Genomic DNA, 19,033 nt, shown 5'->3' on the forward strand with positions numbered 1-19,033 from the left:
CTGATGCATAATCTATGCTGAAGCCACAATCCTATGCCCAACTTTTGAATTCTGTAGCTGTGAAAGGAGAACCTAAATCTGTGATGATTCGATTGGGCATGCCGAAGTGGTGTATAATGTCGTGGATGAACTCGACTGCTTTGGTGGCGCTGTATTTTGTGAGTGGTTTATATTCAATCCACTTGGTGAACTTGTCAATTGCTACAAATATGTACTCAAAACCGCCTTTTGCTTTCTTGAGAGGTCCTACTTGATCCAGTCCCTAGCAGGAGAAAGGCCAAGCGGGTGGGATGCATATGAGATTGTGAGCTGGCACATGAGCTTGTCTTGCGAATATTTGACAACCTTTGCATTTTCTGACAAGTTCTTCTACGTCTTTCAAAGCGGTAGACCAGTAGAATCTGGTGTGGAATGCTTTATCGTCTAGTGTTCTTGAAGCGGCATGATTTCCACAGTAACCTGAGTGTATTTCATCTAGGATCTCTTTGCCCTCTTTAAATGAAACACATTTTAGGAGTACTCCTGATGATGTGGCTCTTCTATAGAGCTTTTCCCCTACTAGAACGTAGTTCTTGCTTCTGCGAACAACTCGGGTGGCTTCCTCTTTATCTGCTGGCAACTTATTCTCTTTGATGTAATCAATAAAAATCTGGATCCATGAAGTGGTGATTACCAAAATCTAGGTGCCTTTAGTTGTGATTTCAGGGGTTATCTCACTGGGTTATTTGATAGAGAGAGCTGATAATTCCTCTATGAATACACCAGGTGGGACCTTCGCCCTGTCCGATCCGAGCTTGGCAAGGATGTCTACTGCAATATTAGAATCGCGTAGGACGTGTAGAATTTCTAATCCTTGAAAATGTTTTTTGAGTTTTCGTATTTCAGCACAGTAAGCTCCTATGTTTTCTTTGGTGCAGTCCCAATCTTTATTGACTTGATTGATGACTACTGCTGAATCGCCGTATACGAGTAAACGCTTGATTTCAAGGGTAATTGCCACTCATAGCCCATGGATGAGGGCTTCGTATTCTGCTTCATTGTTTGTAGCTTGCCATAATATCTGAAGGACATACTTGAGTTGTTTTCCGTCTGGAGAAATGAGGAGAACACCTGCACTGGCTCCGCCTAGCTTGAGTGATCCATCAAAGTATATCTTCCAATGATCAAGGATGGTATTTGACATAGGTTGTTGAGTTTCTGTCCACTCGGCAACAAAATTAGCAAGGGCTTGAGATTTAATTGCCTTCCGTGGGGTGAAATCGATATTGAGAGCACCAAGTTCAACTACCCACTTAGATATGTGGCCTGTTGCGTCTATGTTGTGTAGAATGTCTTCGAGTGGGAAATCTATCACCATGGTAATCTTGTGGCTTTCAAAATAGTGGCGAAGCTTACGTGAAGTGATCAAGAGGGCGTAGAGTAGTTTTTGCACATGCAGGTACCGGATTTTTTATTTTGACAGTACTTCGCAGATGTAGTATACGGGTCGTTGTACTTTATATACACGCCCTTCTTCCTCTCTTTCTACGACAATTGCCATGCTAATCATAGTAGAAGTTGTCGCAATGTACAACATCATGTCTTCATATTTCTTTGGAGGTGTGAGAATAGGCGAGGAGGTGAGGTATGCCTTGAGCTTTTTGAAAGCTTCATTGCCTTCTTCTGTCCACTCAAACTTATCTTTCTTCTTTAGTAGTTTAAAAAAAGGTAACCCTTTTTCGCCGAGTCTTGATATGAAGCGATTGAGGGCCGCCATGCAGCCTGTTAGTTTCTGCACATCTTTGACACTTCGAGGAGGGCCCATCTCTGTTATGGCTCGAATTTGCTTGGCGCTTGCTTTGATTCCACGATGACTGACCAAGAATCCGAGTAGTTGTCCTGAAGGAACCCCGAATACACACTTATTTGGATTCAATTTCCACCTCCATCTTTTTAGGTTTTCGAAGGTTTGCTTCAAGTCTTCAATTAGTGTGTCTGGGTTCTTTGTTTTTACTACTACGTCATCCACGTATGCCTCTATGTTTTCTCCAATCTGTTCATCGAGGCATGTTTGTATAGCTCTTTGATAAGTGGCACCGGCATTCTTTAGTGCCAAACAACATTGTCTTGTAGCAGTAGGCACCAAACGGAGTGATGAAAGATGTCTTGCTCTGGTCTTGTTCCTTTAATACGATCTGGTGATATCCTGAATAGCAATCGAGAAAGGATAATAGGGCAGATCCTGCTGTTGAATCAACTATCTGATCAATGCGTGGTAGCCCGAACAGATCTTTCGGGCAGTGTGTGTTGAGTTCTGTGTAGTCGACGCATATGCGCCACTCGTCCGTATTCTTTTTCTGTACTAGAACTGGGTTTACTAGCCAATTTGGATGAAGGATCTCTCTGATGAACCCAGCCGCCATTAGCTTTGTGATTTCTTTTTTAATTGTTGCCTTCTTGTCGGTGAGAATCGTCATAGCCGTTGCTTCACAGGCTTGGAGCCTTCATTGGTATTAATTTTGTGCTCAGCCAACTCTCTCAGGACACCTGGCATGTCGGCCGGCTTCCAAGCGAAGATATTTTTGTTATCCTGAAGAAAGTTGGTGAGCACGAGTTCCTATTTTGCCAAGATGTGGGCGCTGATGGTTGCCGTTTTGGAGGAATCACCGGTGCCTAGGTCGATTTGCTTGACGTTGGCTTCTTTTTGTGGTGCGAGGATGCTGGGGTTTTTAGCTGGTATCTCTAGCTCTTCTGGGCTTATTTCTGCTGCAATAGTGGCTATTTCTTTTCTACCATTGTCGGCTTATGCTTTTGCTGCAATTTGGATTGCCTGAACGTCGCAGTCAAAAACGCGCTTCAAATCACTTCGAAGAGAAAGGACACCGTTGGGCCCTGGCATCTTAAGCAACAAGTACGGATAATGCGGTATCGCCATGAATTTTGCTAGTGCTGGGCGTCCGAGGATTGCGTGATATGATGAATCGAAGTCTGCAACTTCAAACTTGATGAATTCTGTACGGTAGTTCGAGGGAGTTCCAAAAGTAACCGGTAGAGTGATTTGTCCAAGTGGCATTGCTGCCTTGCCGGGTACTATGCCATAAAAAGGAGTGCTCATTGGTGTAATCATTCCATCGAGTTGTAGTCCCATCTTCCTTAGAGTTTCTGAAAAAATGATGTTGAGTCTGGCTCCCCCATCGATTAGTATTTTTGTGACAGTCATTCCGGCAATAGTTGGATCTAGAACCAGTGGGTAATAGCCCGCGTTTTCTACGCTAGTCCATTGGTCTTCTCTTGAAAATTGGATTGGATACTGTGACCAATTGAGATATCTTGGAGTAGCCGGTTCTGCTACCATGATGGTTCGTAGTGCTAGCTTTTCTTGATGTTTGCTTCTAGAATCTGGAACCCCAACGAAGATCACTGCTACTGTCCCTCTGGATTTTTGAAATCCCTTGTCTTCGTGGTTGTCTTCTTTTTTTTCTGATTGTCTTCTTTAGTGTTCTCCTTACTATCTTTTCTACTGTTCATCTAAATTCTTCATTGTTTCTTGGGTTTTCTTTACAGAAGTCCTAAAATTGCTTCCTAGCCATGATTCTGTGAGAGAAAGCTTCAATTACTTCTCGTTCGGTGATGTCATGTACTTGAGCACGTAGTTCGCCAAATCGTCAATAGTAATTTCTGAGACTTTCACCTCCTTTCTGCTTGAGTCCTTTTAACTCTGCGTGGGTGATTGGGTGTGTAATGATACCCGCGAAATTTTCACAGAAAGCTCTTTGCAAGTCCTCCCAATTTCTGATTGATCCTAGATTCAATTTGTCGAACCATTGGAGGGGCATGGTCTCTAGGGCCATGGGAAAGAACAGGGTCTTGATATCATCGTCTCCTCCGGCCAGTTCAATCGATTGCGAGTAAATCCTTAGCCACTGCCTTAGTTCGGTCTTGCCATCATATTTAGAGTGGTTGGACGGCTTGAACTTGTGAGGTAGTCGTATTGAAGCAAGTCTATTTGCAAAGTAGGGGAATCTATCATGTGTTCTGGCTTCTATGTATTCTGATTCAGCACCCCCTTCTTGCCAACTGTTGTCTTGGTGAGAGTAGTTCTGCGTGGCTGTCTGAATAGGTGCTTTGCTTCTGACCTTTCTTGGTTGTTCGACTCGGTCATTTTGAGTATGGTCTCTTCTATTTTTTTTGTTGTGACTTCCACTTGGTCCAAGTCTCAAAAGCGGACTTCCTTTGATTTTGATCTTCCTGCTCATGAGATGTTGACCTGGCAGGTAGTCTTGAGCGGATCCTTCCATCGTGTGTTCTTAGGACCGTTGATCGGAGAAATTCTCGGAGCTGTTCTTATTTTTCACTGGGATGTGAGGTCGCTCTGAGTTCTTCTAGTGCTTCTCGGATCTTATCATATGGAGTATTTGTTGTGCGTCTTTCTTCGACTTCTTGTTCTGATTTTCTTCTATTGTACTCGGCCAGATCTGACTCATATCTGATCCAAGCTTCCTTGCGCTGCCTAGCACGGTGTTGACGTCCCTGTTTCAATTTGTTCTTTCTTTCCCTAGCTTGCTTCTGATTCTCGGTCTCACCATCGTGCCCCTAGGTAAAAGGTGATATGTTGGACTCAAATTCATCTGATGACCTGACGTCGGGCGCTTCTAGGGGGACCAATGGTGATCGAGGGCGGCGAACCATGAGTATTTCTCGTGCGTGAATTGCTCTGCTATCAGCGTCGGTCTCCACACTGTCGGAGCAGTTGATAACTTTAGTAGAGGCTTTGAGATCACAGATCGAGTCTCCTTCTTGGTAGGGTAGATTTGTTATTGTCGTAGTGCCGACTAGTTGGGTGTCATTGTCCTTAGGAACGGAACCTGGCCAGTGGACGATGCAGTCTTGAGATGTTATAGTTAGTATGAGACCTTCCTGAGATCCTTTCAATGGCATTCTAAGCACCGGATCGAGGGATCCTTCGGGCCATGTCTGATAAGACGTTGCCATGTTGTGGAGTCCGAACGGAAAAGGACCCGACTTCTTAAAAAGACTCTGAGTGTACTCCGAGTTGTATTCTTGATAGGCCAATGCTGCATTCTTAAGCCCTATCGAAAAAGAACTCGGTTTCTCAGAAGAACTCGGGTAAGACTTCATTTTGGATGCGGAACCTGAGTTTGAGTCAGATGCGCAAAGTCATAAATCTGAGTTGGATCGGACATCGTGAGCTGCGCGAATCTTCCAGCAAGTTGATATGTCGTAGTCGCCGAAATAGAATGGTCTTCATGGTGATTTGAATCTTCGAGGAGACGGCTTTGGAGCCTGCCATTGTCACCTGCCTCGTAGATCCATGAACCAAAGATGAAGGTTGATCCTGTCGGGAAGATCATGTTGTTGAGGTCCGTCGAGCTCTCGGATGCAAAGTCGCCGAAAAGCCCCTACCTGGCGCGCGCAGCTGTCGATGTTTGACCACCGATAGCCTGCCACGGGGGTACCCAGGGCAGTATGTTCGGGTTTCAGCGTATGCGGAACTCGACGGTTAACGCAAGAGACAGTCGATTTATCTTGATTCGGACCCTTGATCGTAGATCGAGTAATAGCCCTACGTTCAGTCGGCGTTAGCCTTTGCGTTGGATTGATTGTGAAGTGTTATGTTGCATTGTGTCTCTAGGAACCCTGCCCTCCTTTATATAGTCAGGAGGTCAGAATCCTAGTCAGTTTACAATGAGAGTTCCTAGTAGGATTACAGAATAATACTATTACTAAAATTACATGGGAAGAATCATAGTTAGACTAGATCTTCTCCCTTCCTTGTGGAATATCCCATGGGTCCCGTATCAATAGGCCTATGTCCAGACATAGCTAGCTAATAAAAAAGCTAATTATTAGCTGAACTTCTAGATAATAACTAACTCACTAGTTAGATCAAACGAGATAATAGCAGCTAATAGGTATCTTAGTATCATTTTTCATTATTTATGCATCTAAACACCCTTCAGCTAATAATTAGCTAAATAATATTATATATGAGCTATTAGCAGATAATAAATCTAAATTCTCTATAGATAGTAGCTAATTGATAATAATTATCTCTTTTAGATCCAAATAGTTATAGGTAATAGGTAGGTAGCCAACAGTTAGCTAGCTAATATTAGCTATGTGCTATTAGCTAGCTAACTACTAACAGCTAAATAACCTAGTCGTCTGATCAGGTTATCTTTTATGTAATTGCTTGTCTAGGTTAATCTAGGTTAATGCATCGACTTACATGGACGCTTATATTTTTTATGATTTATTTCATGAGCCAACGAGGGTGTTTTTTGGGTACTCGACTTGCGCATCGATCGTAAAGGTTGTAATGATTTTGTTAATTTTAAGATCTATCAACTTTGTTTTTTTAGATATTTCTCCTAGGGTAGTGAGCGTCCAGTCAGCGTCCGTGTATTTATAAAAATAAGTATGTGTGTTCATGTAGGTATATCAATCTCGAGATTAGGATATATATGTATGTTCAAAGAGGTTGAAAAATCATGGTTCTCCGGTCAGCATCGGCGGCATCTGTGGGTGTCGTTTTTCTCCTTGGAGGCGTCGCGTTTACTTTGTTTGTTCTTGGCGTGCAGGGTGGTGTCTTGGCCGGAGGTTCGCTGGTGTTGTATTTCTTATGGTGGTAGTTCTGTTGTCGCCTCCTTCGCGAGTTTTTTTGTTTTGTTTTGTTTTTTAAGTCTCTTATCTGTTAATACATATATGCTCTTGTCGCTGGTTCTTCGAAAAAAAAGTATGTTCATAGAACTAAGTATGCTTGCATGTATATGGCCATTCACATTTGTACTCTGATTCTAAAAAAAAAGAGAGAAAAAACTACTCCATTCATTTCGAATTATAAACAGTTTTATCTTTCCTAAATATATATTATATATGCTATATCTGAATACATAGCAAATAGACAAAACCAAAAAGACATAATAGAATAACCATAAGGCCATTATAAACCGTTTTGTCTTTTCTATATATATATTATATGCGCTATGTCTAGACACATAGCAAATAAGGAAGCCGAAGCGACAAGAAAAAAAAACAAAAGGCTCCATTTGTTTTTACTTAGGTCTGTTTGGTAGGACTTCTTCTCTACTCCGGCTACTCCAAATGAGCCCTACCAAACATTTTAGAGAAAAGAGCCGTTTTTTTTTTGGTGAAAACAAAGAAACCGGACCCGTTTTAGAGGAGCCAGTCCCGCTCCTCCGGAGAATCCCCTTATTTGATGAGCTTACCACTCTGGCCGTGCACCGAAAAAGAAGACGACTTCACCGCTCTTGATTTGAACAAATTGACAACACAGTGACTAATCTATCAATTTCCATGGTGGTGTTGATTTCCCGCAGGACTGTTCAAGATTACAACGAAAGAACAAGCATCTTTACAAGTAACTCAACAGACGGGTAACGGCACCAATTGTCAGGACACATCTCTCCACTTCCATTTTTGGAGTGGAAATCCCCCCAGAAAGAAGTGCATCAGGTTGGCAGGCACTCACACATGCTTTCCATCACAACTCTCCTCTACATACAATTGCTAATCGGAAGAATAAGAACCCTAGCGTGGCCGGTGGCCATCAGAGAAAAATTTATAACTGACTGATCTTTGAGAACAAGGGTGAAGGCGCAAAAGGCGAGCAACGAGGGCTCACGTTGTTGAAAAAAAACTGCTCTGGTGTTATATCTTGTACAAATCCTCATCAGGAGGGTCCTTTATGCTTCCATTTGGGGATGCGAGTGCCTCCAGGCCGAGCTGCTGTCTGTCAGAGTCTGGTGACGGGATGTACATCTTACACTCCAACGATGGCTCGCTCTTGCTCCGGCCATTCCCAGGCCGTGTTCGCCTGCTCTGGGGGACTGGCTTTCCATTCACGGGCGGCATTGCAGCAGTCTTTACTGCCGGTTCCTGCTTGGCCTTCTCCAACTCAATTCTGTCCACAGACTCCTTTGGGACCTCATAGAGCGTCACGGCACCTGTGATACAGTTCTGGAGGAGTATGTCTTGGCATTCAGGCATGTTCTGCACCGCCTCAAAGGTCTCAACAACTTGGCTCATGGTTGGTCGTCCTTTGGGGTTCTGGCTCAGGCAGCGGTATGCAAGGCTTGCCACCTCAATGGCAGCCTTGGTGGAGTATTGCCCTTCCATTCTTGGATCGATTATTCGGAACAGCTTCCTGTTATGGACGAGGAGGGGCCGTGCCCAATCAACTAGGTTATGCTCGCGGCTTGGCCGGCTCTTGTCCACAGCCCTTCTTCCAATAATCATCTCTAGAAGCACAACTCCAAAGCCATAAACATCACTTCGTGCCGTCAGATGGCCTGCATCAAGTTAATTGGTGATTGAGGATTAACATATTTGGACTAAGTCAAGTACCATGAGTGTCTATTCATTCCCAGGAACAAGTTCATTTTTATGCTCAAATCGTTAGCTTGATGATAGGAAATCCTTTCTTACCAGTCATGACATATTCTGGAGCTGCATATCCATAAGTTCCCATGACCCGAGTTGACACATGGGTTTGGTCTCCACTAGGACCTGTTCTTGCGAGACCGAAGTCTGAAAGCTTAGCATTGTAATCCTGCAACAGCGGTAAAGAGTGGCAATGAGAAGCTATCAGAAGTTTATATTAATACATAACATATCAAGATCTGCAGTGAGAAACTTAGATCAGCATTCCTTGTGCAACATTTTGTTGAAAAGCAGAAGTCGGAAGTGGGTTTTTTTTCAAAGCTTTGTATCAAATCGATGTATTGCTCTTGAGAAAGTAATAAAAGTTTCCTTTATAAAAAAAAACATTTCGTTTCTACAAGATGGGCAAGGCAAAAGTAATTAAGTGTCTTTATTAGCCTCAAAATACATGGATGCATTTTGGAGGCACGGTAAATTGCATGTGCGGGGGACTTAGTACAATGTATACACACTTACAGAGTAGTTCCTCTAGATGTTGAGATAAACACATTGTGATATATAGACATAATGTGTCACAGGCTCACAGCCTCCCACAGCATTGTTCAGCGGTGAAAATTATCATGATTATCAGGGCAGAAAGGCGAGGCGTGGCGACTCAATACCGCCTTACCGCTTTGGCAAGTGAGGCATGAGGCAAGGCGACGCCATACCAAGGTAAGGAAATGCAAGACATCAGCGTGAAGGAGGAAGGAAAGGAGAAAAGAAAAGAAAGCGGAGGAAGGAGTAAGAAGTGGGGCTGGCCAGCCCACTAGGCAGCCCATGTGCCCCTCCCCTACATATACATCACCATCCAGAAGCATCTAGCTCCGTCACCCTGCTTCTTGCATCTCTCGCGCTCTCATTCTCAGAGCCGTTGTTCCACCTCCGCCTCCACACCCACCCTGTCTCTTGCTTCCGTCTGTCCTTCTCCAGATGTGCCGCCGCCGCTCACAACCTCTCCGCTTCCTTTCATTTCCCTCACTGTCCTGCGCCCTCAGACCAACTACTACCACAGTCCCCTTCTTGATTGAGCGATTGGCAAGCAGGGATGGAAGAAATCAAGCGAACAGCAGTGGAATCGAGCAGAAGGCAGAATTGAGTGGGAGATGCACAATCAAGTGGGCGGCGGCATGTGTGTAAGGCGGCAGGGCGACACCTAACAGCTTCGGCACTTAAGCAAGGCCTTAATAACCTTGGAAAATATGTTACAAAATATAATTTGGTAGGTCATGAAAGAAGTTTTATACAGAAACAACCTTAAACATGTAGTTGAAATACAGCATAAATACAGCAATACTATCAACACATTAAAAGTTAATATATGAAACACGAACCGCATCTAGCAAGATGTTTGATGTCTTGAAATCTCGATAAATGATGGATCTCTCAGCTCCGTGAAGGTACTCGAGCCCCCTTGCAGCACCCAATGCAATCTTCATGCGTGTTGACCATGGCATATTAAGGCAAACCCCTGAAATATTACAGGCAAGATAAAATCAATGGGAACGCCCTCTCCAAATGGAAATATAGATATAACTATAACAATCAAATATGTGAAACTTGATTAGCATATTTTCCTGTCACCACTTGAATAAGAACATCCCTTACAGGGGAAAATAGCAAGTGTGATTTTCAGATCAATCAATGATGTTGAAAATTAAACTCAGCACATACAAGACTACCATCCACTGTAATGATGGTGCAGTAACTATTGACATTCATCTACTAATGTATATTAATTTCATTTTCTTAATAATCAGGTTACCATAAGAACTCCAATCACATAAGATCACCTGGCCAACTTTGCTACAGGGTTTAGTACATAAATTGAAGTGCTAGTTGGATCCAAAGACTTCCACAAGTTCAAACAAATACTACCCACTATCATTTCAAAAACAAACCCTAACATTTGGAGATTACATTAGTAGTGTAGATGGCTGGTTAAGCGAACATGCACAATAGTCACTGATGAGATTAAACTGAAACTAATACTAATTTCCTTCCTACTGATGATTTGTCCCAAGGCAAAAAATGATACACCCCTACACTATGAGGAACAATGAATGTTAAAGAGGTACTGCAAATAGCTGGTTAGAGCTTACGGCGAAAAAGGTGCTTTTCGAGGCTTCCACAAGCCATGTACTCATAGACAAGCAGTCTATGCGAACCCTCACAGCAATAGCCAATCAGTTCAACAAGATTTGGATGACTAAGTTGCCCAAGATAGTTGACTTCTGCCTGGAAACACATCAGAAAACCATTAGTGCTCCAACAATCGCAAGTAGATTTTCAGCCTAGTTTTCACTCTTCTACCTCTAGTGCGATGTGAAAGTTATTTCTTAAAAAATAAGCAAGGAAAATGGCTATCCAATACAGATTACAAAGAAAAATGTTATCACTAAGTAGGTCTTCAAAGATACGATCAGCTAACCTCATGAAGATTTCACATGGGCAAGAAATAAAAAAGGATTCTTTTCAATGTACATTACCAAAGAAAGGTTTAGAAACAGGAACAGAGCAATGAGACTTACCAGCCACTCCTTGTCCCCTTGAAAGCCCTCTGGATTTAGTTCTTTCACAGCAACCTGTCTGGATGAGAAACCTGCTCTAACATTTTCATCAATTACACCTTTGTAAACAACTCCAAACCCACCCTCTCCAAGAATTTGATCTGGTCGGAAGTTTTTTGTGGCTGCTCTCAATTCATCATATGTGAAAATATTCACATTTCCATATCCTTCTACTTGCAGGTCCACCACATCTTTTGGAGGAGCAAGAACACTTGCTATAGCTTTAGAATCAGATTTAGACTTCCGCAGTCCGTCTGGTCCAGCACCAGCAGCTTCAGCTGATAGAAATTTTAGAAGTAACTTCATCAGAAGAGGATCAAAGCTTGTACATATATAGTCAATGCATTTCTTTAAGATGCAATCATCAATCCTTCAGTCCCTGTAGACAATTCCTTTTTTTATTCACATTAGTCCATGACATGCATGCAAATGCTCTGTATTGTGCATCATGGCCAATAAGAAGGCCTTTCGGAACAACTGCGAAGGCATAATCATACTGCACAGTCGTAATGATCTTAACGGAAGATTAAAATGGTTTTAAGAGAGCATTTATGGTAACAAGATAGCATAAGCAGGATGCAATTTCTACTAAAACTCATGAAGATATCAGCACAACTGCGGAACTACCCATTATCAAAGTTTGCTTTATCCATTAATTGTCTTCAGGATTAATTTGAGACACATGTTTGACTAACTTGTCAATAATCAATTGAAGGTCAAGTGACCAGAATTGTTCAAGCACCGCCTGCGCAGGTACCAAATTATCTGAGAACTTTGCTGATATTGTTTGTACATCAAAATATGAGCTGAAGTTGACTTACTCTTCCCCTAGACTAGGCCTTGCCCCAGAATGCAATTCTATAAGCAATACATGGGTCTATTATGGTAATCACATGTCTCCCACAGGACATCAATGAGCAAAATTACACCATGCAAAGTTTGCGCGAACAGAAGAAATTGGGCACTATAGAGCATGAAAATACAACATTGAATAGGAAAAATTTGCGCCAAAAAGGCTATGCATGGCACATCCCATCACTTGTTACATGAGCTCACAAGCACAGATAGCAACATGCTACAATCGGGCATTCCAAACAATCAAAATCCATTATTTCCCCCCTTCTCAAAGTGATTCTACCAGAAACCATAAGCAACTGATAGCTAATCCACGACCAAATTACACAGGTAGCCACGCCTAACCTGGACTCACGGATATATACAGTAAAATATACATGAAGGGGAGTAGGACAAGCATGGAGCCCGAACCTGGCCTGCTCTGGAGCCGGTGCTCCTCCTGCGAGAAGCATCCGCCCATGGGAACCCCCAAGATCGCGTCTTTCCCTCCAATCGAGCCCTAGTCCCTCCTTCCCATCGCCCGCCGCCGGCCAGATCCACGCCCCCAGCAACACCTTCGCTCACTCACCAACCGGAACCGCCCTACTCGCAAACTCCCGCCGCACCAACAGGCCACCTCGTCTGCCACAATTCCACCGGCGGCGGCCGCCTGAACAGACGCACTCGCGGCCCGAATTCGCCGCAGGAGCTCCTGCTGCTCTCCACCCCGGGTGCGCGTCCTCCACCAAACCGGGCGCGTGGTTTTACTCCACTACCATCACTTTCTTGGCCTTTATGTTCCGTGGCCGTGGGGGCGTTGGAACGGCGAAGCGAAAGCGAGGAGATGAGAAAAGGGAGAGGAGGCGGAACTAGCTGTGCCAGAGCTTAGAGGGTTGGAATAAGTAAAAGGAAGCCGCGTAACAACAAAACGCGCCTAGGGGTTGAGCCGTTGAGGTTGAGGCGTTTTTTTCTTTTTTGTTTGATCATCATCTTTTTTGTTGCCATTGAGGCTGGGGCTTTTGGTTGATGAATAGGATTAGAACGACAATAGACAATGAGTGGGATCGAGGCTGTGTTTGGTTTGTTACCTCCGCTCGCCACAACACGTCACCACTAACCTTAGCTACCGTTTGCTTCATGACCCAAGTTAGGGTGCACCGAACTTTACTTATGTGTTGTTAGTTTATTTTGGCGCCGTGGCTCGCCAAAAGCTCGGTGTTGTTTTTCTTTGCCATACTTGCAGCGCACCCACAGTTGTGGCGGACGCGAGTAGCGGCGAGAACCAAACAGGCCCTTAATTTCGAAGAAACGAGCATGGTTTCCTTACTGCTTCAGATATACATATACTAATTGACTATGATGATTATTGATTCAATATTATTAACTGTTTTAGAAAATATGATTTAAAAAACAAAACCCATTTTACTCACTTTTTTTGCTTCACTATAGTTTAGTTAAAACTGATTTCATGGAATTAGATTAATCCTCATATTTTACATTCTATGTTTGTCTACTTGAATTATCATGCGAGCAAATTGGAGTGAATTAGGGGCTAGAGAATCCATGAGTGGAGCTCTGCAAATAGGCCCTTAATGTATTTTTTGGCTTCATCTTCTAAATTTTTGCCTCTATGTGTGTGTCTCTCTCACTTAAGACTTGATCATAGGGTGGCATAGATATGGCCATAGAGCATTGCCTACTACTTGGCCATAGAACCAGTGCTGAAGTAAATCAAAGCAAAATTTATGAGGTTTAATGAGACTTGAGGAATACCGTACGAGAGTAAAATAGAGTTATTTCTATCTTTATATTTTACATCATAGTTAAAACAAAGTTTTACTATAATTGAAGCACCATGACATTGCATCGTGTTGAGACAAAAGCATGTTACAGTATCTTTCATTTTTGTTGTCTTTAAAAATAGGGAAATGGAATCCATGTTACCACCAAGAGAATTTACTTTTGTCTAGTCGACATTCCAGAAAAAAAAAATCAACTCAATTTATTATCCATATTTTGTTTGAATTGGTCCAATCCGATAGAATTCATTTTTCTCTCTCTCTCCTAGCACCACACCTTGAGTTTTAGGTCCAAATCTTTCCAGGTAATAGTTGGCATCACATCGCATGTTACAAAAACAAAAATTATTTTGAGACTTTTCCGAGCATTCGGTAATCATGGAGATTAAAAATAGTAGGAAATAATCATGAAAAGTCCCTACAAAGTTTTGTGACGTAGTTCATAATGCCATCTCAATTCTCACAAAAATTTGAGCTTAACACCCATCGTGAACTTGGAGAATTATGAAAGGCACAATATTTATTATGGTGCAGAGATTAGAGCAATTTAAATAATTTGAACAGGTAAGGCTAACATTTGTTGGTGGCGATGTTTTTCAAAAGTCGCAGATGAGAAGCTACTTTTAAAAACACTAAAACCTATGGGTTCACTTGCTTTTGCTTTTTCTCATACGGTAGCTGATGAAATGGCTTGTTGTACGCACAATTGAACAAAATCTATGTTTTGGAATGACTTTTTTCATGACCCAGTGTATTATACGCTAAGAGACCCAGCAATATATAGAGCCTCTCAATACAAGCTTCTGCCTTCCAATAGGGATACATGTTTTACTTCTTACATGCATGCCAGTCTAAAAAAATACGATTGTTTTAGTTTCTACTTCTAAAATTAAAGAAGAAAACGCATGAGATGGTTGAAACAACACGGGGCCAATCAAGTCGAAATTGTGTTTGGGAGGGTGGAGGTTGAATATGGACAAAGTGAATGAATCATTCAATGTAGTAAAATATATTCTACTTTGAGCTTCAGACGGTTCCTTGTGGAGTCAGCCCGCAAAGAATAAAAACACAAACCGATCAAGTTGGAGAAGGAAAAGAATCGTCGAGGACTATACACATGGCGGCCAATTGGGTCTAGCTCTAGCAATGGATTGAGCATCGCTTGCAACTGCGGTCGGGTAGGTTCGGTTCGGTTGTCTCCTAGTTGTTGGACCTAACCCGGGGCACGGCGGCGGGCGATTAGTGCCGGTGAGCACAGGATAATGCCTGAGGAGGCAGGCAGAGGTCGCGAAACAAGGGGCCCGGCATATCCTGGCGGTGTCGCTAATCCCAGGTGCCCTGCCGATTAATCATTTGGCACCAGTGGAACGAAGAACCCCACGGGCTGCCAGTGCCACCACGTACCACCACCCGGGATTAGTTCGTTCGTGGGCGATGCATCAGTGGGATGATGGTGGTTTGGTAGAGCAACCAACAACGTGATTGGTGTGGTTTCCGGCCACAGGCCACCCCCAATTGGCACCGGGAAATCTGAACCAAATCCAAGACGGCACATGCCGCGGCGACGCCTCCACATGGCCGCCCGCCCGAATCGGGCACGCCTCTGCGCGCGACTACGAATGCGTGGCGTGGGTGCGAGTGTTGTTGTTTCCGCTTCGGCTTGGAAGCTTCCAACGACCACATTGTTAATGTTGGAGATAGTAGTGGAGGTGGAGGGCCTCTGTGGGTGGCTGCAGGCCGCCGTCCATCGGTCCATGCCTCGATTCCTTGTGGTTCCTGAAGAACCAGGTGACGTTCACGTCCCTGTTGCCGGCGCCGAGCTCCTGATCCTGGCAACAGGAACACAGCAGGCCGGTGCTCGAAAATCAAAACCAACTGTCGGTGCAGAAAGTGACCAACCAGTGAATATTTATAGTTTTGTTGTACGTTGTGATCGAAGGTGGCCTAGCACTCAATGACACAGGATTTATACTGGTTCGGGTAACATGCCCTACGTCCAGTCGGGGTCGGTCGGTGACTTTATTCCTGAGCCCAGGTGCTCGAAGTTTGCACTGGGGTTACAAACGAGAAGAAGAAAAATATGGTGTGCAAGAGATCCGGTCGGCTTCGATCGGAAGGGCCGAGAGTGACAGAAACTTCGCTGTGAGCTAAGTGCTCAAGCGGGTGCTTGAGGTCCGAACCTGATGGTTCTGTGGTTGTGAGCTATCGATCTAAGGAACTCTGATCTATTGGGATCGGTCTCCTTTGTTGGAGGAAACGTACCCCTTTTATAGATGAAGGTGATGACTTTACAAGTGAGAGGGTGAGGGTATGTATGCTGCCGAGTCTTCTTACCCACGCCTACCGAGCCTTGTTGTCCACATCAGCGGGTACATGATAGTGGTAGGCGCCTACAACACTGTTGCTGTCACTGTAGAATGTCAGATACACACGGGAGGTTGTGCTGCCTTTTTCAGTGATGGTGGACGTTGGTACCTGCAAATACTGTTTGTTGCCTAGAGGCATATGAGGAGTCTCGCTATGTTCACCCGGTACGGTAAATCCTAGTGCCCATACCGCTATCGATGTCCAGAGACACGCGGGGGGCCTTACCGTATGGGAGTTTTAGCGGGTCCTACAACTGTAGATGGATATGTCGATGCCTACAATACTGTAGATGGATATGTCGGCGCCTACAATACTGTTTGTGTCATGGTGGCTGCAGAGTACTGTTCCGTGCAGGGTATGGTTTCTAGTACAGTGGTTTTGACTTGTGAGCCTTGCCTTGTCTTTCTCCGTATGTCTTCTAGTTCCTACCGAACGGGCGTCCCGATCGGACGTGATGAGGACATGGCACCTTCGGATATGAACAATGATTATAAGGTGCGCTCGTTCCTACATTTGCATAGTGGCTTTGGTTATAATTCACTTGGTTCCACATGTACATGTCACTATTTGATTGTAGGTTCAAATGAGTTTCATAATGGAAGTTCATCAAAGTTGAACTTTCGGTTCGTCGACAGCCCGACAGTGTCTCATTGGGAAGGCCATAACTCATCCATCTGGAGTGCGATCGAGGTTAATGAGCACTTGATGGAAAGCTTGTTTGATAAGCTTTCAAATAGATCTGGTCTCATCTCAATATCACGTCGGCAAGGCCTCCAAATCACCAATATATTCTGTCGCTATTTCTGGCGAGAGCTATAATGTCGTCATGGGTTTGTTAGACATCCTTGGGACCCAGGTTCAAGTTGGAGCACGTCCCAAGAAGATGAAGAACACCTAAGAGATGGCCTTGGACGTCCTCCTCCTTGGCCACCACCTTAGGAGGCCAGCAAGGACGTCCAAGCCAAGCCAGAGGCCCAGTCCAATCCGAGTTCGAGTCTGCCTCGGCAGTTAGGACCAGTCTGCAATAAAATGGACGCCCAGGACACATCCAAACTCCGTTTTCGATGATCCACATATGGATGGAAAGCTAATTTGATAAGGAAGCCAATCCAAGTAGTTTCACGTCAAAACCTCTTCGGAATCAACAGGAATCATCAAAACAAGTTGATGTTCAGAATATGTTACGGTGCTGCGTCGTCGTCTTTTGGGCCGTTGGGCCTTGTAACGTATTGGGGCACCTTTAGGACGTGAAGAGGGATCCTTGGACGTCCCTTAGGCTATATAATCAGTATGATGAGGACATGGCACCTTCGGATATGAACAATGATTATAAGGTACGCTTGTTCCTATATTTGCATAGTGGCTTTGGTTATAATTTACTTGGTTCCACATGTACATGTCACTATTTGATTATAGGTTCAAATGTGTTTCATAATGAAAGTTCATCAAAGTTGAACTTTTGGTTCGTCGGTAGCCCGACAGTGCCTCATTGGGAAGGCCATAACTCATTCATCCGGAGTGTGATCGAGGTCAATGAGCACTTGATGGAAAGCTTGTTTGATAAGCTTTCAAATAGATCTGGTCCTATCTCAATATCACGTCGGCAAGGCCTCCAAATCACTAATATATTATGTCGTTATTTCTGGCGAGAGCTATAATATCGTCATGGGCTTGTTAGACATCCTTGGGACCCAGACCCAAGTTGGAGCATGCCCCAAGAAGATGGAGAACACCTAAGAGATGGCCTTGGACATCCTCCTCCTTGGCCACCACCTTAGGAAGCTAGCAAGAATGTCCAAGCCAAGCCAGAGGCCCAGTCTAATCCAAGTTCGAGTCTGCCTCGGCAGTCAGGATCAGTCTGCAATAAAACAGACGCCCAGGACGCATTCGAACTCCATTTTCGATGATCCACATATGGATGGAAAGCTAATTTGATAAGGAACCCAATACAAGTGGTTTCACATCAAAACCTCTTCGGAATCAACAGGAATCGTTGAAACAAGTTGACATCCACAATCTATCACGGCGATACGTCGTCGTCTTTTGGGCCGTTGGGCCTTGTAACGTGTTGGGGCACCTTTAGGACGTGAAGAGGGATCCTTGGATGTCCTTTAGGCTATATAATCAGTAGCCACCACCTACTTTAGAGTTTGGGTTTTGCTTAGATTATTCTGTCAAGAACAGTTTCACCGTTCATCGGTTTGTGAGACCCCAACTTCATGAGATAATCATTCAACTGCAATTTGGTTGCGTTCTTTCTTGTTCTTGCTTATGTTCTTCGTTGCGCAGGCAGGGATTAGCCTTCTTGGCGAGGTCAACCTAGTCCGAGACTCGGTTGATAACCAGAGGAGCTGTGGTGCTAAGATTGCAGGGTTTGGGTCTTTATGATCTGAAGCCGGATCGGTGTGTCATTCTCCGCTACAATGATAGTTACCATCACCTGACAGAAGATCGGGATTCCCATCTCCATTAAGTGGTAATCAAAGCTTCAGGTATACCGTCAAGTTCGCATCTTACCCTTAGTTCGAGTGTTTTTTCTTTTATTCCATAGTCCAATGCCATATTTATTTCCTGTCCTATAACCATCCGCGCCATAGCCTTTGCATGATTTAGTTTCAGAGTCCGCTTTGTTGAGTTTGTGTCCTAGGTCAAAGTCTTGTTGCTGGTTTAGATTGCGTTCTTTTCTAGTTTGTGTTGATACCTCCACCCGCCGCTATTCCGTATCACCATCCGTTTGCATCTTGTGTCCACTAAATCCCTGATTCGAGCAGCTTACTTAAAACAGTCATAACTTTTGCATCCGAACTCGAAACGGGGAAAATTTTATATCTACGAAGAACGCCAGAAAATTTTAGATCTATTTCATCCTAGCATTGCTGGGTTCGCAAAAATTAGATTTGTGAAATTCGATTAGGAAAATTGAGTTTCTGAGCCCAGAAGTTTTGGTATGCTTTTTAGCACAGTCCTAATTTTCTATAGGCCACATCTTTTATTCAATTGAGCTCAATTTTTTTGTGGTTT

The 19,033-nt window shown here is 43.8% G+C and overlaps 1 protein-coding gene across 1 annotated transcript; it reads right to left on the reverse strand.

Annotated features, from left to right (window-relative positions):
- Window positions 1-7,301: 7,301 nt before the first annotated feature.
- On the reverse strand, window positions 7,302-12,706 carry LOC136521044 (probable serine/threonine-protein kinase PBL17). Its single transcript, XM_066514758.1, has 6 exons — window positions 12,279-12,706; window positions 10,974-11,290; window positions 10,545-10,680; window positions 9,777-9,913; window positions 8,449-8,572; window positions 7,302-8,312 (listed from the first exon to the last, which is right to left on the reverse strand). Exons 1-6 carry the CDS (start codon window positions 12,325-12,327, stop codon window positions 7,672-7,674), a joined length of 1,404 nt encoding a protein of 467 aa, XP_066370855.1. The 5' UTR covers window positions 12,328-12,706; the 3' UTR covers window positions 7,302-7,671.
- Between the last annotated feature and the right edge of the window lie 6,327 nt (window positions 12,707-19,033).

The sequence above is a fragment of the Miscanthus floridulus genome, chromosome 18 (genome assembly GCF_019320115.1).
Source record: "Miscanthus floridulus cultivar M001 chromosome 18, ASM1932011v1, whole genome shotgun sequence".
Lineage (NCBI taxonomy): Eukaryota > Viridiplantae > Streptophyta > Magnoliopsida > Poales > Poaceae > Miscanthus > Miscanthus floridulus.

Coding starts and splice junctions, on each gene's coding strand:
- LOC136521044 (XM_066514758.1), bottom strand. CDS start 12,327: ATGGGCGGATGCTTCTCGCAGGAGGAGCACCGGCTCCAGAGCAGGCCA. Junction 10,681..10,973: donor AAGGGGACAAGGAGTGGCTG/GTAAGTCTCATT, acceptor ATGTGTTTCCAG/GCAGAAGTCAACTATCTTGG. Junction 8,313..8,448: donor TCCAGAATATGTCATGACTG/GTAAGAAAGGAT, acceptor AACTTGATGCAG/GCCATCTGACGGCACGAAGT.